General features: G+C 36.7%; 3 protein-coding genes and 1 pseudogene across 3 annotated transcripts; 3 read left to right on the top strand and 1 right to left on the bottom strand.

Annotated features, from left to right (window-relative positions):
* The first annotated feature begins 1,170 nt into the window (after positions 1-1,170).
* Positions 1,171-2,150, top strand: LOC128202003 (mucin-5AC-like). Its single transcript, XM_052900750.1, has 2 exons — positions 1,171-1,175; positions 1,319-2,150. The coding sequence occupies exons 1-2, from the start codon at positions 1,171-1,173 to the stop codon at positions 2,148-2,150; spliced, it is 837 nt and encodes a 278-aa protein (XP_052756710.1).
* A 17-nt stretch (positions 2,151-2,167) lies between these two features.
* Positions 2,168-4,414, bottom strand: LOC113512708 (flavin reductase (NADPH)). Its single transcript, XM_026896624.3, has 4 exons — positions 4,228-4,414; positions 3,921-3,995; positions 2,936-3,325; positions 2,168-2,486 (listed from the first exon to the last, which is right to left on the bottom strand). The coding sequence occupies exons 2-4, from the start codon at positions 3,991-3,993 to the stop codon at positions 2,329-2,331; spliced, it is 621 nt and encodes a 206-aa protein (XP_026752425.2). The 5' UTR covers positions 3,994-3,995; positions 4,228-4,414; the 3' UTR covers positions 2,168-2,328.
* Positions 4,415-5,032: 618 nt separating this feature from the next.
* Positions 5,033-5,760, top strand: LOC113512707 (eukaryotic initiation factor 4A-III-like; annotated as a pseudogene).
* Positions 5,761-6,751: 991 nt separating this feature from the next.
* On the top strand, positions 6,752-24,453 carry LOC113514123 (protein RRP5 homolog). The gene is made up of 20 exons (XM_052900648.1): positions 6,752-6,936; positions 7,008-7,151; positions 8,009-8,164; positions 8,415-8,556; positions 8,965-9,084; positions 9,765-9,931; positions 10,499-10,606; positions 11,930-12,067; positions 12,628-12,760; positions 13,171-13,359; positions 14,197-14,288; positions 14,585-14,740; positions 15,860-15,979; positions 16,673-16,753; positions 16,833-17,678; positions 19,130-19,342; positions 20,238-20,366; positions 21,582-21,837; positions 22,999-23,164; positions 24,272-24,453. Exons 1-20 carry the CDS (start codon positions 6,862-6,864, stop codon positions 24,429-24,431), a joined length of 3,591 nt encoding a protein of 1,196 aa, XP_052756608.1. The 5' UTR covers positions 6,752-6,861; the 3' UTR covers positions 24,432-24,453.
* Positions 24,454-24,675: the final 222 nt, after the last annotated feature.

Raw genomic sequence — 24,675 nt, 5'->3', positions numbered from 1 at the left:
TAACGGTGTACACTGGCGGGGCACGAGTGAGGAATGACAGGTGAGAATGAAAGGGTAGGAATATAAGTATAGGATGAATACACCTGGAATTCAACATGATGGTTTTCAGGGGGACCATCGGAAGGTCGACCTGACAGGGTATATTGTAATGAGACAATTCCTTAACCCCAAGAATATGCATATTAACAAAAAATTAACAATCTAGAGTTCGTGTGGAGTTCAGCCAGCGGTTGCAATGTAATCGCAAAAAAAGTGTTTATTTACGACATCACATTAGAAACCTCTAAATTTGTCAGTGTTTCTCTATAATATTATGCATGTATTATACATATAAACCTTCCTCTTGAATCACTCTATCTAGTAAAAAATACCGCTTCAAAATCCGTTGGGTAGTTTTAAAGATTTAAGCATACATGTAGACGGACAGACAGCGATAGCCACTTTGCTTTATACTTTGTAGTGATTATAACTTGACCCACAGCCACTTTCTACCATCATACGGCTCGTCATCGACAGGGAGTTCATCCTCATGTCCTACAGCCTCAATGGTCGCGTACTGCGCGGTTTCAGAGATGTTTCCTCCCACGAACACTCAGGTTGTGGAATGAGCTCCCTGCCGAGATTTTCCCAAGAGACTACAGCGTGGGGTTCTTCAAAAGGAGGGTAAAGAGGTTATTTCAGGGTCGGCAATGCACGCGTAATACCTCTGGTATTGCAGGTGTTCATAGACTACGGTAACCACTTACCATCAGGTGGGCCGTATGCTTGTTTGCCACCTCAGTGATATAAAAAAAAAATATGGGCCATATTTACCACCTATGAATTTTTATTTTATTTTATGGAACTAAATCTACTAGCTATCTACAAAACAAAACATAGACTAAGCAAAAAAATATATTTTTTTAGAAATACAACTATTGATCCTTCTGTCAAGATTTGAGGTTCCCTCTCAAATTTATGTCAACAGTTACAAGTCAAATACAATATTAGTAACAAATATTGCTAGTTATGTACAAAAAACAATAATTAAAAACATTTTAATTGATAAATTCACTTCCCTATGGTTGACTGGGAGAGAATGCTTTTAGCATTAAGTCCGCCATGTACACATATTTGTACTAATGAATAAATAAATAAATAATTATGCTCACGTTCGTATGAATCGTAGTGATGAGGTAATAAAGGCACCTCATCAAAGGTACTTGCAATCGTTCATGTAGATGCTTCAATGGTTACTTTACAATTAACATGAATCCATTCCGGTACTTCGAAACACTAGTTTCGTCTATACAAGAGTACAGGTGGCTGTTTGATATAGCAATAGACTGTTACCCCATAGCCATGATGTCGAAGATCCATACAGTTTGAAACACTCATGGTTAAAAGAAAATACCACAAACCAAAAAAATCTGTGTATTTTAAACAGCACAAAAACTGTAAACTATTCCTCTATAGAAGTCACTGACACAGCGACATATTCTACGTCCGCTATTGCCAATAGTAACGACATGGAGGAATCATTCGCCTCATCTACCGATAATACTTTGAGCATGATAAGTACTCCATGGAGCACAGAGTCGTGGACTAGTCTGAGGCTCATCACAGGAAGTGTACAACCCAGGACTTCATCGTGGATTGACACAGATGCTACATTGACCTCCATAACCCTTCAACCGCAAACCTCCACATCATACGGCATCCCAAACTCACCGATTAGAGCAAAAAGTAGCACTACAATTACATTAATAGAATTGGACTCCATTCCTACCATTAGCCATATGCTGCATCCTCCAACGCCCACAAACAGTAAGACCGAGTCGGATACCTTGAACTCATGGTCATTAGAAACGTTTACCAGCACTGGAATAGTTTCAGATTCCAAAAGAGTGAAGCCCAAATATCCTTGGAGTCCAAACACTGTGTATAGTGGTACAGATATTTACCCAAGTACAGTCGACACACTGGAGTCTCGGAAAGTAAGCAGAGAGACCCTCGCCACGATGGATGGTCTAGGCAGTGCGAGAGAGAAGATAGACCTCATGATTCCTATGAATTATGTTACTAGACAGACCAAACAAGGATACAACCCGGCTTTAGAATGGGAGCTTATAAAACGAAAATGTTCCCAATTATTTAAAGACGTAATATAAAAAAAAAAAAACTGTAAAACGATTAAATATTTTATTTTAACAAAAATAGGTAATCTTAATTATCACTAACAACTAGTTCGTCACAGTCGTAGAATACTGACGGATCGTTATATGTAATATTTGTCAGATCCGTCAGTATTCTACGACTATGACGATTTGTTCAATATAAATATAATATTTATTGTTTGGGTGCATTTGCTATGCCAATGATAGATTTGTAATATTTTGGTTCACTGAGGGAGTCGACGAAAAATTGACCCAAGTCCCATTTCGAGATCGATCTCGCCGGAGACTGCTTGGGGTTCACTTCAATAATGACCTCGCGACTGGGCTCATCTGAAAAAAGATTTAATTAGGAATTTACAATAGTAAACCACCTGGCGTAGTGACATGCGACACACAGTCATAGAATACACTGTAGGGCTCATAGTAAGGAGGGGGGGGGGAGGATCATTGATAATGGGTTACCATTTCATTACACATAAAAAAAATATCCTCCATGCTTTGTTATTAACCCTAGTAATAATATGTATTATACATATTATTATGCGAACAGTTACATCCCAGAAAATTAGTGGTAGGTAAATGTTCAAAACTTCACAAAAAAGGTAAATGTGATCTCACAGTGTAAGAAAAATTATTTAGACTTACACTAAAACATGAAGTATGTGTAAATTTATCAACAACTATTTAATCAAATTAGTGTCAAAAGGATTCTTTAAGATACAACTTAAAATTATATTATTAAAAATAAATTTATATTCATATAGGAAAAATAAAATTACCAGCTATGTGTGGAGGAAACACAGCTATCCAATCTGCCGAGCTTGTTTTTAACAGCTCAAACATCCTTTTGTGATCTTCGTTCAGGTCCACAAACATCTTCGGGACTTTCTCAGGTGCGTAAAAAAGAAATGCAGATAAACAAACAGACACTGGTTTGACATTCTTAGCAGCCATTGCTTCTAGAATGTTCTTTAATCCAACTGACAGGTCTGTGGTTGCCTCCAAACGATTCCTCGTACCAAGGATGACAACGACTCCATCAACACCGTCTACTGCATCTTGGACAGTTTGCGGTTTATTCACCACATCACCTTCTAAGATCTCCACTTTTTCTTTGAGGTGTGCAGGTACTTTGGCAGGGTCTCGAACTAACACTCGGACTGAGAGACCTGATTACAAAATTATAGAGTAAGTAAACTAAAGAGAAAATTTCTATAAGACTAATCTGTATGTATATCCTTTTTGATAAAAAAGAAAAAAAACCTAAATCAATTTAGAAATGACAGTTATGAGGTAATAAATATAAAAAAATACAATTAAATTGAGAACCTTCTACTGTTAATTCAAGAAAATATAATTGAAAAATCCTTTTTTGGATATATTCTAGAAATTTTTTTACATCAAAATGTAATATTGACAAAGTCCAGGCTTCATACATTCCTGAATCAATTTCTCTCTATATTAAATTAGATTTAATCTCAGAAAAATAAAGACACCAAGTTCGATTGTGACCAAACCAATTATTTTTTATTCTATATTTTGGTTTTTAAACCAAACTATATTGAAATATCTATGGAACCAATCTGAAATTATATCCTTTCTGTTTGTTAACAAACATTAAAAAAACAACTGAGAACTTGAAATTTTTTAAAATAGAATTCAGTACCACCTTTTTTGAAGTCGGTTAAAAATTGAATTAAAAAGCTAAAAACTATAATTATGTCGAAAACAATTAGATAATTAAATAACTCGCTATTTACCTACCTTTTTTTACAGCTGCTTCCAGAGCGCATAAGCCGGTCATACCGGTAGAACCGAAAATAACAATTTTCTTCATCTCTAAAAAAATTTATTCTAGCATTAAATATATATAACAAAAAATTCCTATTTCATTTGATATGATATGAAAAATATGTACAATGGAAATTGAACACAATTCCGATCAAAACAAAATGTAATTCCAAAAGTTATCATTAGAACTTTGCAACTTTAGATCTACTATTTGTATAATTTAGATACAGTAAATGATTACATTTAAATTTATTTCGAGTGATTTAGTATTTATCCTTACCTTCCCTTGGTAATATACTCTTTGCTTTACCTGTCAGATTAAAATGAACACGTAATACAATTAAAAAAAATAATTAAAAAAGTAAGTAAATAAATTAGAAAATTACTCGAGTTACTTAGAAGCACAGATTAGAATATTAGAGAAACTATAAGTAGTACCACAAAAAAAATGCGTAGACTATAGAAATGCGAACAATACATCGATATTTTAAAACATCGTGCATTCGAATCAATCACGAATTCGAAAAAAAGTTCGAATTTGAACATTTCTCGAGCGAAAATCAAGTTACGTTATTCTGGATATATCGATTCCGAGATTTCTCAAGGGAAGGCCGATCGAGATGCTTCGAGTGGTCGTGAGCACTTGAGACGGATAATCTCGATTCGAACCACAAGAAATATCATAATTATTGTTTGTTTTTTTATGCAAACTCAAGTTAGTTGCCGTTAATTATCATTTATAAATACTTATTATCATTTGCAATAAGACAACCAGAGGGAGATTTTGTACAAAAGTCGATTGCTTGGGTACCTCTGTCCCATGTGTTTGCATGGCTGTGTTTCGGTTTGGAGGGTGGTATATGGCGTGTATTTACAGGGTATAGAGGAATAACACCTGAGTCCTCAGGAATGGCAACGCATGGGGGGTATGATGGGCGAAACAGTATACTCTATTATGTCCATGGTACTGCTCATGTCTATAGGCGACGGTTACCACTTTCCATCAGGTGGGCCGTCAGCTTGTTTGCCAATCTAAGTAGTATAAAAAAAAAGTAACTTATTTAAATTAGTTATATTTTTACGGGAAAAAAAATATTTTTAATTCATTAATTTCAGGTTTTGAAAAACGTTCAGCTATTCAGCAGCGTAGTATTTTACCTATCATAAAAGGGAGAGCTGCAATTGCTCAAGCTCAATCTGGCACGGGTAAAATTGCCACATTTTCAATTTCAATCCTTCGGTCACTGGACACAATATTATGCGAGGCTCAAGCTCTAATATTGTCTCCTACGCGTGAATTAGCCTTACAAATTCAAAAAGTTATTCTTGCATTGGGTAATTTTATGAATGTGCAATGCCATGCTTGCATTGGTGGCACGAATCTTGGTGAAGATATAAGGAAGTTGGATTATGGTCAATTAAGTAATCATCTGCTAGTTTAACTTATCTTGGCAATATCTCATATAATCTATACCTATCAGGCTTACCTGACGCACAGAGGAAAGAGGGAACAGAACAGAGAACATACAACCATTACAAACAAAATTTTACATATTGATATTTATATAGTATTTTAAATTTATACACGTGATAAAGAGACGTGTCCTGCGTACCAGATAAGTTAAGATGCTAGTTTTGGATGAGGCTGACGAAATTCTGAACAAAGGTTTTAAAAAGGAGATCTATGATGTCTACCGGTACTTACCTCCATCAAGTAGTATTAATCTCGGCAACATTACCTCATGAGATACTTGAAATGACCTCACAATTTATGACTGATCCCATCAGAATTTTGGTGAAGCGGTATGTATAGCATTTTATTTCACCCATTCGAGATCAATATACATTGAAGAGATCATTGCTAGACTTTAGCTTAGGTTTCAGATAATAATATTTTTAGATATATTCACATAAAACTTAATGTTAAATAAGAAATAAAATAAATGAGCAGAACCTATTGTGTCAGCGATCTAACTTATTTAGTATTTACTTAATTAGATTAGATTTAATCCTTTTTGTGGTTCTATAATGATTGTAAATTGAATCTCCTATGATGACGGTAACAATGTGTCACTACTTTCTTTTATGATTAGAACGTTATTAGTGGCTAATAAAAAAACAAGGCAATACATGTCAAGCTGCAGGCAGCTTGGCATATTTTAAAATTATAATTACATTTATTATTTCACATATTAGCGAAAATAGTATTTAAATATATATTTAAATGGTGATAAAAACATCGAAAAAGAAATCCATATATAGTTCATAAACTTCGATGATTTTAGCATTAGTGTTTCACTTTTAAAAATATCGATATTCTAAAATCGATGTTTTTATAAACGATGTTGCATCTCTAGACTACTAGTCTACAAATATTTCAGTCTATATGGATTATGATCAAAATTATGACCTATAATTAGCAACGATTTCAAATAATTAGTCGCTAGATTGTTACTGTCGCTATAAGAAATATAGATTCTGTTTTTGGTTGCTTAATTTTTATGCATCCCAAAAAATGTAAACAAAACGCAACGTTTGGGTCGATTTTGAGACGTCATTTTTTTGAATCTATCCCTAACACTAAAATTTCAATTTAATATAAGAATAAATTCTTTATTACCAATTACATCAATACAATTTCCTAATAAACTTAAGTAAATTTTATTATAATTATAGTTTGTAATGGTTCATGAAACAGTAATTGAGCGAAATAAAATATCAGGTTAAAAGATCAGTTTAGAGAAATGGCGTTTCAGAATCGGCCCCATGTAGACCAAATGTCAAATTACTCACTTAATATATTCGATTCGTCATTGAAATAACGAAACGATAATAACCTCAAACATCTTTTCATGTGTTTACTGTTTTTACTTTAAATTTTATTGAATGAATAATATTTATAATTAAACAAATAATGGCTGATACCGAAGAATACTTTCCACGAGGGGGCAAAAAGCCAACAGTTACTTATTTCAAACAAAGCGGAAACGTAAGTATCTAGAGGAAAGAAAATAATACTTTATACTTAAATGTAAACATGTTGATATTTGGGTGTCACAGTTTTTAGGTGCTGCAGAGAAAGGTGAAAGAAAGAAGAAGAAACCGAAAAAGAATACTGATGCTGACGATGGGTATTTATCAGATGAAGCCGCAAAAGATTTTGACCAGTCATACAAAAATTGTTCATCCCGACTCACTTATAAGGTAATACAAAAATATATCTATTTCGCCTTTATGCATATAAACGAATAGTTTCATTAAATATATAGATTAAATGATTGAGATTAGATTACTAGATTGAGCGTCTGTTAACGGAACTTTTATTATTTACACTTAACCTCTTAATCTGCCTATTTATAGTAGAGTCATGGTTAAAATACCCATCTCAGCCCAACCAAGTAGTTTAGAAGCCTCCTGATTAGAGTTGAGACATCAAACATTTTTTTTATGCAACTTAGAATGGCAAACAAGCTGACTGTTCATCCGATGTAAAATGGTACCCGTCGCCTATAGACATGAGCAGTTCCATGGACATAACAGAGTATACTGTTTCGCTCATGATACCCCCCATGCATTACCATTCCTGAGGATTTAGACCCACTCTTCAAACCTAAACACAGTAAACACACTAAAAACACACACCAGTAAGAGATGATAGGTGAGAATGAAAGCAAGTCAGTTAGCCCTAAGTAATGAATTCAACAAGAATTAACCACAGTGGTTTCGGGAGGAAAGGGATTGTCAGTAATGGAGACTAAGATTCCCATTGCTAGCAATATACCCAAAAAGGTCAACCTCCTCGTGGTTCCCCCTGGAAACTCCTGAATTGTTATGGTTAACTCCTGAAGAACAGTGTATCCCGTTAGCGCAGGCGGGGTTGCCATTCCATTTTCATCCATCAAAAAAAAACCACAATGGTTTTTAACATACCCCATATTACTAGCAATAGGGCTATTAGGCACCATTATTAACAGTTCTTTCTCCCCCCTCCCCTCCAAGGTATACTGCAACAATAAGCATCCCTTCCCCTTCTTTAATTGGATCTCTTCTTTCTCTTGCAGACTATTAAGCAGGGTGTGCTTATATTGGGCCGAGTGTCTCAAGTCCATGAGACCAAAGTAACAGTGGCACTGCCTGGCAAGATGACAGGCACGGTGATGGCCTGTCATATTAGTGAACCATACAATAAGCAGCTTGAAGCATATGTCAACGACCAGGTAATATATCTGTGATATGTTTAAATATGATTTATATAAATAAAATAATTTATAAATAATAAATTGATTTAATGCTTTCATTTGTTATGGATTTCATTTGAAAAATATAAAAAACTTGGTTACTAAGTCTTATTGTCAATAAAATTTGGCTTTTAACTTTACGACTGGCCATCTGCCTGACGTCAACCCTCTTTGGGAATTTTCACATTTATTAAATTAATAAAATTAAAATTTTATATAAATATTACAGATAGACAAAATTAGAGAACTTGTAGAGATGTTTCGACCTGGCCAGTATGTGATGTTGAAGGTGTTAGAGACAGAGAAGCTGATGCTGTCCATGATGCCACAGCACATCAACAGTGGACGGTCACACTCAGACCTTAGCAAAGGTAAAACAAAGAAAAACATTATTTGTTTTATTTTTCTATTTATTTTTACTATAAAAACCAAAAAAGTATAGCAAAAACCATATAAGTTTGTCTGGGATGTCGTCATCATTATCAGCTGTTAATTTTCCACTGCTGAACATAAATCTCAGACATAAAGGGAGTTTTGTTAGTTGATTTGACACGCTTGGCATATTGTCAAGTTAGGATCTGTTCATCCTTGACCTTTAAGCTTCCTTAGTTGCCTCTTATGGCACCCATGGGAAAAGAAGGATTCCATATATTCTACTTACTACAATATATATATATATATATCATAATATAGGTTGATATCCTAGCCATGAAAAGAAAATTTGGCAAAGTTTACACTCGTATTTTTTTTCTTTACAAAATCTTAATTTATGATGACAGGGGACCTTTTGCAAGCTGCTGTCGTATCAGTGGAAGATCATGGTTACGTGATGGACCTGGGCATCCCCAATACCAGGCCTTTTCTGCCCAAAAAGCATATCAACCCTGAAGTGCAACTTGGTAAGTTATTTTCTCTTACTAACAGTAGAGAGAGAGTAAGAGACGTCTTACCAGCTTTCAGTGACAATTATCATCTATTTAATTTGGTTTATAGTCATAAATTCATGAAGAGTTTATCAAGATGGTTTCCAGGGGGAACCGCGTGAAGGTCGACCTGATAGGATATATTGTTAGCAATGAGGCTGTTAGATCCCCAACTAACAATCTCTTGCCCCTCAGGTGGGAGGACTTGTTAGTAATGGGGAATAAAGCTTCATCGGTCTCAATATGCCATTAATTGTTATTCATTAAAAAAAAACCTCTTGCTATTAGGAGAACCGTTAGCTTGTTTGTAGAAAGAACTGGCAAAAAAACTAGACAGCTTATGTTTAAAATAAATCAAAGCAACTCAGCACAAAATCCTGAACCCGTTACTGTATTGTATTTGCAAGGTGAATGAATGAATGAACTTTATTTGCTCGAATATAGGTTAACACATTAAAAATTTTTTAATGTTAAAGTAAAGACTCTGCATTCAACCGTATGGCGAGCAAGTATTTTATTTGGAATTTGTTTCAAAAATTTTGCATTAAAATAGTCTTCAAGTTAATAAAAACATCCCTCAATAAGCCAATTGTAAAGTTTTTTATGTGTATATTAGGTGTTTTCCAAACTATCAATTTAATCTTGGTCTTATACAGATGTAGGCGTACTGGCGTGGTGCTGCATCAAGTCGGTGACGATATCGCCCGATAACAGTATAGTGAAGCTGAGCAATGAGTTGTCAGCGATACAGCGCTGCACGCCGCGGCCGCGCGCCGCGCTGCAACTGCTGCCCGCAACGCCGCTCGACTTCACCGTCCAGAAGGTACATATGATGCCTAATAATCATTGTCCAAAAGACTGATTGCTTATTATCAAAGACTACGTGATCATTACTTAAATAATCTTGCGCTATCTGCCCTTTTCTATCTGTTCTCCTTTAACCAAAGGTTGTCTGTAAGAGATTGCCCTAGCGATAAGACCGCCTTTTGTACCTTTATGTATATATTTCAATCTGTATTTATGTTACTGTATTTCACTTGAATTATTCACTTGATTAAAAGGCAGGGTCATAAAATTTCTACTAATAGTGCTTTATATTATTCTCAATTTCGTGTATAATATAGTATATATCATATATGCTATATTATATTATTTGTCTCTTTTCCTTAACCCTAAGCAGGATCGCCTCTCTGCTAATTCGATCCCTCCAGCTAACTTTCTCCATCCTTCTCCAGCACCACATTTCAAAGGCTCTAAGTTTATCCATTTCCTTCTGAGTTAATGTCCACGTCTCACATCCATACAAACCTAACCAGTGATATAGATATAAAAAATAACACCTAGGTCAGTGAATTAATTCCAATAAATAAAAAAAACATATTATTTGTAGCCCTTAGACAACGGCATAGAAGGCCACGTGCTGGAGGACACGGTCGCGTACATACAGCGCGACCAAGTCGACAAAGTTAAAGGGAAGAAACCGGCACTTGGACAGAAGGTACGTATATCTCGACAACTCCTACAGTCTACACAACAAATTCTGTCACATCTTCACTCGAAAATTCTGTGTTATTTATCTTCTAAGCTTTTTACGACATACATTTCATATAAGGGTTCGGAAGGTTGTTATCTGTTGAGAAGAGCCCGCGAGAAACTCAACAGTTACTCTTTTAAATCTCTGTTAACATTGTGTGTATTTATTTAAACGTACTATGTCTAAAATTACATAGTCGTTAAAAGCCCATGCATGATCCAATAACGCCATGCACATTTGTCAATCAAGTAATCGTTTAGTGTGTAATAGGCTTTGTTCAATAAATGATTTTTTAATAATTTTTAACATTAAGTCTAGAAGGCATAATTCTACTCTCTTTATCTTCAAAAGGGGGGTAAAGAGGTTTCTTCAAGGTCGACAACGCGCGCGTAATACCTCTGGTATTGCAGACGTTCATAGGCTACGGTAACCGCTTACCATCAGGTGGACCGTATGCTTGTTTGCCACCTCAGTGGTATAAAAAAAAATCCCACTAGTGTCATCGAATTATAGACAAAATTCGTTTCTTTGACGAGCTAGCAACAACTTTAATACTATTTCTAAGTCTTCTTCTTTCTAAATCTATTTTCGAAAAATATAATATCAGTGAGTGACCAACTGAGTAGGCAATTGTTGTATTCATAGTTAGTTTGAACAACTATTGTATGGACAAGAAGGACATATTTTAATCAAATACTTGTAATTAATTTTTACTTTGTATTTTATTCATTTTTTTTTTGTTTTCAATTCTCTTGTTTGTTCGTATTTTTTTTTTTTGTTAACTCCTATTTTAGTTGCTCTGTGTACAGCGCCTTGTATCTATATTGTTACTACTTGTAGCTTATTTTGTGATCCTAAACTGTATCTGTTTGCTCTAGGTTAGCCCTGATTTTCCTGTGAATAAATAAATAAATAACAGTTTTAAACTTATTAAAAGGTAGATCCAAAATATCCTTCGGTATTTTATTACAACACTTAATGCCAATTACCATAAAAAACCTATTAACCATTTTCTAAACAGCGTATTTAAATTTCACACTCGAGATATACATAATATATATATATATATATATATATATATATATATATATATATATATATATATATCTCGCAAAATTCTTTTATATTATATTATAATTGCTTTCTAGGTATATTAAATTATATATATATATATATATATATATATATATATATATATATATATATATATATAATTAAACACATTTTGCTCTGTCCATCGTATCTCTCGTCTCTCATCTTTTGCTAAGTAAAAATAATATATTGCAGATCCGCGCCCGCGTTCTCTACGTGATGCCTATACGCAAGACTCCTTTCCTCACCATGAAGGACATCTTCGCGACCACGTACCCCAACCTGGAGGAGGAGCAGATACTGAAAGAGGGGGAGATTGTGGAGGAAGCACAGGTGTGTATAATTTACATTGTGATATGTCAGTAATTACAGTCTTACTGAATATAATAAAATAAGGTACATAAAATAGTTAAATACGCCTGTATGGGTCGATATATGAGTCCATCTTGTAAAAAGTGATACATAAGTGTTGCCTACTAGCCGACAGTTAAAATAAAGGCAAAGTATACCTCTACTTTAGTAGAAAGTTATATGAAATAAATTAGATTCTAATATATTAATACCAGAGGGAGACTTTGTACAAAAGTCGATTGCTTGGGTACCTTAGTCCCATTCGTGTTTCTACCGTGAAGCAGTTGTCTGTATGGCTGTGTTTGAAGGGTGGGATATGGCGTGAATTTACAGGGTACAGAGGAATAACTCCTGAGTCCTCAGGAATGGCAACGCATGGGGGGTATCATGGACGAAACAGTATACTTTGTTATGTCCATGGTACTTGCTCATGTCTATAGGCGACGGTTACCACTTTCCATCAGGTGGGCCGTCAGCTTGTTTGCCATTCTAAGTTGAATAAAAAAAATACTTATTCTACATTTTGTGTTTAAATCGTACAGGTAATCAAGATAATGGGTCGTTCGGTCCACTTCAAGCTGGGCCGCGGCTGCGTCGGTGCTATGAGCCTTAAGAGCATCGACGTGGACGAGAACCTATCCGACGAGGACGTCGTCGCCAAGTCGTATCCTGTAGGTTTGTACATTTTGAATTTCTTGTAAATTATTATGAAAAAAAAAGTTCATCTTATAAACTCATTACAACAATAGTAGCTAATCATCAATTTTTATATTTTATTTATTTATATAAATAGACGGATAAACACTATATTTGAGCCATTTATGACACACGTAAATTAACAAATGAGTTTATACAAGCAGATTATTTACACTTTTGTTAAATATAAAACAAAAGATAAAGTATGGAATGTATGTATATATATATATATATATATGTATATATATATATATATATATATATATATAAGCCATTTTACTCCGAATTCTCTATAACCCTAGTAAGACATTTTCCCTTTATATATACCTTTGGATGGAGAGGAGTAGTTATATTGTTCATTTATATATATATATATGTCCTCAATGCAGGCAGCAGCCACAAAGTGAGGGTGGTGTCGTACAACCTGTGCGACTATTCGTACACAGTGAGCGACCAGCGGTCGCTGCTCAGCGAGAAGTACTTCTCGCTGCAGCAGCTGTCCGTGGGCGAGCTGGTGCGCGGCTCGGTGGCGCGCGTCGCCGACGACCACGTGCTGCTCAGCGTCGGCAGGCTCACAGGTGGCCACTGTGCATTCTATATCTTATACTACTGTATCAGCATTTTTTTTATGGATGATTATGGTATGATAGTATGGTAACCCCGGCTGCGCTAACAGTATATGCTGGCGGAGCACCAGTGAGAAATGATAGGAGAGGATAAAAAGGCAGGTCAGTTAGCCCACCGTGATGAATATACCAGGAATTCAGCACAATAGTTTCCAGGGGGGACCACGTGGAGGTCGACCTGACAAGGTATATTGCTAGCATTGAGACTGGTAGTCCACATTACTAATAGTTCACCCCCCCTCCCCTCACTACTGTAGTAGCAAACACCGTTGGGGAAAAAAGGTTTTGAGTGGCGACCCCGTACAAGCACACGTTAAGTAGGACGACCTCCCTACTAGAAAGAGTGACGACCTAAAATGCGTTACAGGTCTGTGGATGCAGGGGGCTCAAGACCGTTCCTTATGGCAGTCTATGGGGGAACCCTATGTAAAGTAATGGATAGATAAAAGCTGAAATGGTTATGATAACGATAGTAGCAAATAAACATACCGTTTGATGGTAAATATGTATATGGTAAATCTCTTATAAATATGTACAGCACTACATCACAGAACACATTATGATGCCTATAATCCCCCCCCATCCCCACCACGCATTTAAGATGAATACTATACCCAAGAATTGAAGATGTATTTGCCTCTATACTTTATAATTTTCCATAAAAAACAACCAAGCAAGCACAGTATTAGCATGCTTTTGAACTAGTAAACACCACAATTAGAGCATGCTAACAACTTCGATGTAACTCTGTATGGATATCTAACTATATATATATACATATATCAACAGGTTATGTACCGTGCACGCACTTGTCAGACGCCGGAATGTTCATCGACCCCAAGAAGGCCAGCACCTCGAAATTGCCCAAAAAGAAATTTAAGGTAATTACTACATTCAAGTGCCTTGTGGTCCCCTATCACTAACAACCTCTTCCCCCTCCCCCTCTCAGCGGTCACCTTGCCTGCGTTACCCGTATATGCTATGGGTATTCCAGTGAAGAACGATAGGTGGAGATAAAATCAACTCACAGTCTATTGCGTCAAATTCTTTAGGACTCGACAGTGATAGTTTTCAAGGCAACCTGATAGGATTTATTACTGGCAATGCCCTGCCCCCCCCCCCCTCTCACACCTTCCAGGACATTTAAGTTCTGACTATCTTGTATACAATACAACAGGAAGGGCAAGAACTAAACGCGCGAGTGCTGTTATTAGATCTGGAACAGCGCAAGCTGCTGCTGACCCTGAAGCCCTCGCTGCTGGCTCCGGACCTCTCGGTATTGAAGAGTTACGAAGAAGCGGAAGTTGGGAAGACGTATACAGGCTGTATCAGGGTAAGGAGATTAGTACTGCATACTTCATTCGTCATCGCTCACGCGTCATTTTCATTTTTTCCGCGAACAAAGCCACTGTAAATGGCTAGTTGTATATCATTTTATTTCTACACTCTCATATATTCATGGACATCATCATATTGTATAGAATAGTTTCTTTTTCTATACAACTTGGAATAGCAAACAAGCTGACAGACCACCTGATGGAAAGTGGTAACCGTCGTCTATAGACATGAGTTGTACCATGTACATAACAGAGTATACTGTTTCGCCCATGATACCCCCCATGCGTTGCCATTCCTGAGGACTCAGGTGTTATTCCTCTGTACCCAGTAAATTCACGCCATATCCCACCCTTCAAACCGAAACACAGCCATGCAAACACAACTATAATGTAGTTATCTGTTGAGAAGAACCGACGAGAAACTCAGCAGTTGCTCTTTTCAAATTGCTTCATACAATATGATTTTTGCATGAGTACTGTGACTATAATTGGCTGCACAAGACTAAGGGTCCCGAATGGTCCCCAAAACCATTCGAGCTTTTTCGACCAAATTACACACAAGTTAAACTGCCAGTTATAAAATTAAAATATAATGTGTGAGATTTTTAACAATATTATGTTTTAAAATTGTACAAAACACATCTGCTTGAGTAACTCTGTGTTACTCTGTTTGTTCTGCCATGAAGCAGTTGCTATAAAGAGGAAGAAAAAGAGGTTTAAGGAGTAAAATATGTCAGTGAAGTCACAAGGTATGGAGGCATAACATACCTCAGGAATAACAACGCATGTTGAGTACCATTCGGTCACAGAGTATTTTTTGATGTCCATACTATTCATGTCTATAGGCCACGATTAAAACTTCAATGCAGGTGGTCCTTTCGCTTGTTTATCATTCTAAATTGCAAAAAAAAAAAAACACATGCATTCCCATTGTATTAGGTTTACTGGAAGAGATCTCTTTCAGAGATAAGTCCACCCTTGCTCACGATATTTATAAATGTATTATCTATATAATTTACAAGTGCAATAAAAAACACTTCGTTATTTAATACTGGTTATAAAACACTGATGGAAAAAGATTGACATTGATTACTGATCTTGAAACCTGTTTACAGGTCATCCGCGACTACATACTGGTGACGTTTTTCAACAACGTGACAGCCCTAGTGCCGCGCCACTACGTCACGAAGGAGCCCATCGACAACCTCGCGGACGCGTTCCACGTGGGACAGATCGTGAGTACTTTTTTTTAATGGATGATAATGGAATGGTAACCCCACCCGCGCTATCGGTATACACCAGCGGGGCACCAGTGATGGATGATAGGTGAGGATGAAGCAGATCAGTTAGCCCATCGTGACGAATTCAACAAGAATTGTTCACGATGGTTTCCAGGGGGAACCACGTGGAGGTCGACCTAATAAGGCATATTGCTAGTAATGGAGCTGTACGTACGTGAGTACTGTATATGTATATCTTCACGCCAGTTCATTTGTAAAAATACTAACGATATCCCGCAGGTTCGCCCGCATGAATAAATACATAAAATGTCCTATATGCTAAGATAGATTAACTACCCGTGTACGAAATTTCATCAGTCCATCCATTCTTGCAAACTTGCGTCTTTTTTATATTAATTAGATTAATTCTATATCATTATCATATCACTCTCTAACTGTCCACTGCTGAACATAAGCTTCCCCCTTGGGAGGGTTTTGTCAGTAGTTGCTACACTTGGCAGGCGTATTGGCAACCGCAGTTAGGCTTTGGAGATTTTTTAAGAGAGACGCTGTTGCCTATCCCTCGCCCTCCCTTAGTCACCTCTTACGACCACGGGAAAGGATGGGGTGGCCTATTCTATACCGGGATCACACGGGACTAATTCGAATAATTAATTCTACATAGTGATTATAAAATACATCTTGCAGGTGAAATGTACAATCATCAGAGTCTCGGCTGAGGATAAGAAAATGACTGGGAGCTTTGTCACCGCGCCATTCACACCTGGAGTAAGTAATGAAATTTTTACAGGTTGTAAGTGATAATGATAAGTAAATAATGGAAGCTTATATGTGACTATTTTAACAGCAAGCGCGTGAGAAAAAGGAAAAACGAAAAATACAGGAGGAGGAAGACGTCACAGATGAAGTACCCAACAAAAAAAGAAAATCCACAGATGATCAGATAGAACTAGCAGAAGTAAAGAAAAAGAAGAAGAAACCTGAACAGAATGCGAAGGAAGTTGTCAAAGAGCAGAAACAAAAGAAGAAAGATAAAGGAAAAGAGTCCGGAAACGAATCGGCCAGTGATCATATAGAAACAGATGTAAACGATGAAGATGGCAACGATACGGAAACGAACGCAAACTATGAATTGGAAGTGACGTTCAACAATCAAGAACATGAACTAATGGACCTATCTAATTGTAATGATGAGAAGAAATGTAAGAAACGCACAGTGTCTCTGTTAAAGCTAATAAAGGCAAGAGACAAGAGGATACAAAGAATAGAAGAGAAAATAGCAAATATAGAGAAAAAGGGGTTGAATGCTAAAAATAAAGTGTACCATACAGCTATGCACGCGGATATATTACTTGTGCAAGAACGGAAAAATAAATTGCTAGAATCTTTGAAATGTGTACAGGAAAGATTAAAAGAATTTAAAAAGAATGATGCAGTTGAACAAAATAAAAAGGTAGATGGAAAGAAGGCGGACAATAAAACTAATTCGGACGACAACAAAGAAAAGAAGAAACGGAAAAAGAAGAAAGAAGTAAAAGAAGATAAGAAACAAAAGTACACAGAGTTGCAAGTGGTGGGGAATTTAGAGCCGGTTTTAGAATCGCCAAGCGCTAAGGATTTTTGGTCGACACCTACCACAAATGTGACTAATGAGGTTCAAGAAGATGAAGACCTGAGCAGTAGCGATGACGAGGTAAGTGTAAGAAGAAAGAATTGATAATTTTATCTCGTTATACCAACTGTAGTTGAAATTTTGCTCCAAAGTCATAATAGATAGATAGATACTCTTTATTGTTTCCTCCAAAAGATTAGTAAACTTATTATAAATATAAACAATTACAAGAAATAATCACAATGAGAAAACAATGGGCGACCTTATCGCTAGGAGCGATCTCTTGCAGGCAACCTTTGGATGGAGAGGAGTAATTATATTGTTCTTTTATTTATATATGTTATATTATATATCTTTCATTACATACATACATATCTGTCACGCGTGTCTCCCATTAGGGTAGGCAGAAACAATGGACTGCCAAATGCTTCGATTCAAACAAACCTTATTCGCTTCTTCCACATTCATCAATCTTTTCATACACGCTCGCCGGTTACGGGAACTTATAATTTGGCCCTTCTTCAGCACGTCGTCTATTTGGTCAACATACGTCCTTCTAGAGCGACCCCTACCAGCATCTCCGGTCATTCTTGTTCAATAAATCTCTTTCTTAAGTCTTCTTTTATCCATCCTCTCCAAATGGCCAAATCAATGCGAAATTCCCTTTTCGGATCTTGTCACTACATCGTCTTTCAGTCCACACTTCTCTCTAATCACACTGTTTCTTACTCTATCTTTTAATGTAATACCACACATACTTCTCAGAGCTCTCATCTCTACAGCATTTATCTAACTTTCATGCATCTTCTGCCATGCCCACGATTCGCTCCCATACATGAGTGTTGGTGTCAGTACTCCCCGAAATTATGGCAGGGCGAGCTTTGCTCGATACGTTTTGGCAAGCCATCATTGAGAGCAATGCGCCGTCAACACTGTTTCCTGCTTTCACTCTCCTTTCAGTATCTCACACTTTCCATTCCTCGTAAACAAGGAACCTAAATGTGGAAACTCACTTTTTCCACTCTTTAATTTTCTATCTTTATCTAACTTGTCGTTAAACTTTCATTCCTCTCAAGAATCATTACTTATTTTCATATCTTTTCTTGCATACGCTTAATCCATTAGTTGTAATTCATGCTCTGACGATGCGAGGAAAACTTGTTTGACGGCGTATTTAAAGGAGTCTTGTATAGTGACTCATTCATTTGGAATCCACAATCAGATTCTTTCAATTCGGTCAAGCAATTGTCCATAAGTACATGGAGACTGAGAATCCCATTGCTAGCAATATACCCAACCAGGTCGACCTCCTTGCGGTTCTCCCTGGAAGCTATCATGGTTAATTCCTGATGAATTCATCATGATGGGCTAACTGGCCTGTTTTCATTCTCATCTATCATCCTTTACTGGTGCTCCGCCAGCGTATCCCGTTAGCACAGGCGGGGTTACAATACCATTTTCACCCATCAAAAAAAAATACCACGTGGAATGGTAAGGATGTTTGTTTATCAGTAATAATTTATTTGGTGCAGCAAAAAGAACAGCCCAAGAAGAAACGCAAGAAGCTGACAGTGGCGGAGAAGCTGGCGAAGGTGCGCGAGGAGGAGGAACGCGTCCGCGAGATGGAGCGGCGAGCGATCGAAAGCGAGGCGCAGCCGCGCTCCAGCGACCAGTTCGAGCGAGCGCTGCTGGCCAGCCCCGACTGCAGCCAGCTCTGGATCGCTTACATGGCCTTCCATCTACAGGTAGTGGCCGGCCCAGCACCACGGGTCCCGGACAGCTCACGGCGAACGCTAAGCATTACCGTTTTTAATAATAACTAGCGATCTGAGGGCCTACCATGAAATGTTTTCCGAAATTTCGGAGCCGAACGAAACACAAATTTGACATTAAAATTATATAATACATATCGTTTAAAAATATTAAAATATTATTAGTTTGGACTTTTATGATAGGATTTATGACGAACGAAATGTAAAACTCCATTTAATGGGCCATATTAGGTATGAACGAAAACACGAAATTGAGTCCGAAACTTCGGAATTTCATTTCACGGTAGGTTCCCTGACCTGACTTCGCACGAGTAAATAGAATTTTCAAAGATCAATACATATAACAGAAAAAGTTTCAGCTAATTCAATTTATATAGTACAATAATTAAAAAATATAATGTTTCCACCATACATTAGTCAATTATAAATTCCCAATTTAATTAGATAATACGCAAAAAAAATCTATGGAGATACTTATTCTAAAAGTATTTAAGAATTATTAAAATATGATTTTCATCTTTAAAATTAAATATTTTTTTTATGCAACTTAGAATGGCAAACAAGCTGACGGCCCACCTGATTGAAAGTGGTAACCGTCGTCTATAGACATGAGCAGTACCATGCACATAACAGAGTATACTGTTTCGCCCATGATACCCCCCATGCGTTGCCATTCCTGAGAACTCAGGTGGTATTCCTCTGTACCCTGTAAATTCACGCCATATCCCACCCTTCAAACCGAAACACAGCCATGCAAACACAACTGCTTCACAGTAGAGTCACGAATGACACAGAGGTGTCCAAGCAAACGACTTTTGTACAAAGACTCCCTCTGGTAAATTTCAATGTTTTAATATCATGTTGGTAGGCAACAGAAATTGAGAAGGCACGCGCCGTCGGCCGCAAGGCGCTGTCGACGATCTCGTTCCGGGAGGAGCGCGAGAAGCTCAACGTGTGGATCGCTATGCTCAACTTGGAGCACAGGTTCGGCACCCAGGTAATAAACAGGTGTTTCGCTCTTTTAAGGGCAAAGCAATAAACTGAGTTGTGACCATTTTGTGTTACTATGGCACACGCATGAAGGAAGGGAAAGAAAGGCGATTGTTAGTTTATATATTTTGTTTTTTTTTTTGTTTTGTTGCTTTTTTATTTTCATTCTTTTATCTTTTTTTTTTATACAACTTAAAATGGCAAACAAGCTGACAGCCCACCTGATGGAAAGTGGTAACGGTCGCCTATAGACATGAGCAGTATCATGGACATAACAGAGTATACTGTTTCGTCCATGATACTCCCCACGCGTTGCCATTCTGAGGACTCAGGTGTTATTCCTCTGTACCCAGTAAATTCACGCCATATCCCACCCTTTAAACTGAAACACAGTCATGCAAACACAACTGCTTCACGGTTGAAACACGAATGGGACAGAGGTACCCAAGCAATCGACTTTTATACAGAGTCTCACTGGTGCCCCACCGGTGTATACTGATATCGCGGGTGGGGTTGCCATTCCATTATCACCCATTAAAAAAACGGACGGTATGTGAGGATGAAACAGGCCAGTTAACCCATCGTGATAAATTCAACAAGAATTGTTCACGATAGTTTCCAGGGGGAACCACGTGGAGGTCAACCTAATAGAGCACATTGCTAGCAATGGGGCTGGCAAACTGCATTGCTAACAATCCCTTTCCCCCCGATCGCCAGTAGTTGTCTACTATTGAACACAAACCTCTCCCTTAAGGAAGTAACTGCAATTAGGCTTTGGCGATGTTTTAAGACGACCCATCACTCGACCATTAATTTCCTTTAGTTACCTCTTACGTCACCCACGGGAAAGGAACAGGTGGCCCATTCTATGCTGAAGCCACCCGGCAATTTTTTAGCACAGGAAAATAATATTTTAGTATATAGAATAGAATAAATATTTATTGTGAGTCATGTTTGTACATTAAAATTTTTCGTAAGATGTTATTAACGTCTTAAAGGGAAACGCAGCCTACCCATACATCGGGCGTAATAATAATAAGTCAATAAAGTTGAAAATAGAATGTAGCGCGTCAATCAACAGTCACAAAGCAACGAATTCATTCATATTGTAAAAAGCATTTGCAAGTAGCCATTTTTTTAATAATAATTTGAATTTAGTATTAGGCACTTCTTTTAGATTATTTGGCAAATGATTATATATATGTATATACATTCTTCACAGGAATCCCAACAAAAAACTTTAGAAGATGCACTCCAAATGAACGAGCCGTTCACTGTACACTCCAAGCTTTTAGACATATACGTGGAAACCAGCAAGCAGCAGGAGCTGGTCTCGTTGGTGGACCTGATGATGAGGAAGTACAAACGGCAGCCGGACGCGTACACACAGGCCGGCGGCGCCTGCTTCAAACTCGGCCTGGTGGATAAGGCCAGACAAGTGATGCAGAAAGCAATCGGTGTACTGGAAAAGAAGGAGCGTGAGTAATCTTGTTTGAGAGTTTTTTTTTTTTTATGTACATGATTTTAGTACAATAAACAAGGTTTGACAGTAGTGTATGTTATAAAAACTATATATATATATATATATATATATATATATATATATATATATATATATATATATATATATATATATATATATATATATATATATTTTATTTATTTATTTAAAGGAACACCAACAATATACAATAATACAATACGATATTAATGCACACGTCTTTTTTTTTTGTTACCACTTAACTTCGTCAGTTCTAAACCGATTTGTATAATTCTTTTTTTTTATCTGAAATGTACTTACAAATAAATCCCATAGAAATTTTATCAAAATATGTTTAGTAGCTTAGTTTTTAGACCAAAACAACTTCTTTTGTCACAATTCAAGTTGGTTTTTTTTTTTTGTAGAACGCAATTTTATTTGAAATAATATTATATGAAATAATTTATTAATACTCAGAATGGATTAAGTATACATTATTATTATTAATAATTGAAATAAATTTAATAATACTATTAAAAATTTAATTTTATTGAACTTGTTATTACATACATACATACATACATATCTGTCACGCCTGTCTCCCATTAGGGTAGGCAGAAACAATGGAACGCCAAATGCTTCGATTCAAACAGACCTCTTTCGCTTCTTCCACATTCATCAATCTTTTCATACACGCTCGCCGGTTACGGGTACTTTTGATTTGGCCCTTCTTCAGCACGTCGCCTATTTGGTCGACATACGTCCGTCTAGGGCGGCCCCTACCGACATATCCATGTTGTGTTGTACATATTTCTTGTTATTACTATATAAAAATAACAGAATTTTCATCGTGCCTCCGAACTGTTTATAACTGCCTCTCTCCATCAAAAGGTTGCTTGGAAGAGATCGCTCTTAGCGATAAGGTCGCCCGTTGTTTTCTCATTGTGATCATTTCTTGTAATTATTTATATCTATAATAAGTTTACTATTGTAATCTTTTGGAGGAAACAATAAAGAGTATCTATCTATCTATTTATCTAATAATTGTCGCAGTTTACCTGAAAAGTACCCATAGACGTAATACTAGCATTTATTTACTCATAGCTTTTTTAAATTATGTATTTTTGTATATATATGTATATTTTTTTTATGTTTGCAGACGTATCTGTGCTGGTGCAGTTCGCGTTGCTGGAACGTTCGTCGGGCAGCCGCGAGCGCGCCGAGGCGCTGTTCGAGCAGGTGCTGGCTGTGTACCCGCAGCGGGTCGACGTCGTCTCGGCGTACGTCGACATGCTGCTCAAAGGCGGCGACGTCGACCAAGCGAGGTGAGTGATGTTTTTAAATAGTTTTTTTTTTTTATTATTGTTTTTTCAGCCGTTAACTGTTCATTACTAAGCACAGGTCTTCCTCACAATGTATGCAAGGAGCTTGATATTTTCCAACAATCCTTGCGACGTTACATTAAGGATGCTAATTTGTTACTTTAGATTTATAGCCGTCATTCTTTTAATGTATATAATATCGAATGTTACGCAGAGCAGTTATTGGAGTACAAATTTGATGCTGTTGCCTTGCTATAAATAGATTTTTGCCAATAGTTGCAACATTTGATTTTTTTTTTGTATCCAATTCGGTGGAGTTGTTGCTTGATATGGGGACAAACAAAAAGACAGGTTTAAGTTTAAGTAAAAATTATGGCAACTATTTATTGGTTTTAAACCCTTGTTATTATTTTTCTTAAATATCCCCTATATACGGCCATCATCTAGTTCCAATTTTATTATATTAGTAAGATGTAAATTAATATAAAAAAAATTGTTTTTTTTTTTAATTCTTGTTTCTATATTTGGGTACTACGTAAAACACAGGTCTTTTAGACAAGAGACAAACGGATTCCTTGATGAAATCATTAACGTTAGCGAGACTATGGGACAGAATGAGATAGTGACATCCGATGTCTCGTTCCAACTTATGGACGTGCCTGCGGTAATGCTAGCCTCGATGGATTCGCTTCACATTTGTCTAGGGGGCTGGTCCTTTTTATATTAAATTTATAGTTATTTTATCCAATACCAGAGGGAGACTGTACAAAAGTCAATTGCTTGGGTATCTCTGTTCCATTCGTGTTTCTACCATGAAGCAGTTGTGTTTGCATGGCTGTGTTTCGGTTTGAAGGGTGGCATATGGCGTGAATTTACAAGGTACAGAGGAATAACATCTGAGTCCTCAGTAATGGCAACGCATGGGGGGTGTCATGGGCGAAACAGTATGTGTGTGTATTGTTATGTCCATGGTAGTACTGCTCATGTCTCTAGGCGACGGTTACCACTTTCCACCAGGTGGGCCGTCAGCTTGTTTGCCAGTCTAAGTCGTATAATAAAAAAAATCTAATTTTTTTTCTTATTTAAAGTATGTATTGTATTTCTTATCAGGCAAGTCATGGACCGGATGACGTCACAGAAAATACCAGCGAGGAAAATGAAAACCCTTTATAAAAAATGGATCGAAGTTGAAGAGAAGATAGGAGATCAAGAACAAATAGATAGGATACGACAGCGAGCCATGGAATATATAGAGAAAGCTCAGTTTTAATGTAATAAAATTTTACCATAAACACTTTTTGTTTAATTTTACAGTATAGTATAAATACTTTAGAATTTGGTAAATTAAATTTGGAATTTGGTAGATTCGTTAAATATGGTCGATGCGTCGTACGTCAGACAATAAAAAATATAAGGAATTAATTTATTCTGAGAATTACAACAAAATCATTAGTTGTTTATCAACATTTTAGAGATTTGTTTTTGTTTTTTAAGCTAATCGTTGTATATAATTT

The sequence above is a fragment of the Galleria mellonella genome, unplaced genomic scaffold (assembly GCF_026898425.1).
Source record: "Galleria mellonella isolate WM207_F2 unplaced genomic scaffold, CSIRO_AGI_GalMel_v1 utg65, whole genome shotgun sequence".
In the NCBI taxonomy this organism is placed as follows: domain Eukaryota; kingdom Metazoa; phylum Arthropoda; class Insecta; order Lepidoptera; family Pyralidae; genus Galleria; species Galleria mellonella.
The sequence above is the reverse complement of the archived record's forward strand: the minus strand, read 5'-3'. Positions and strand labels throughout refer to the sequence as shown.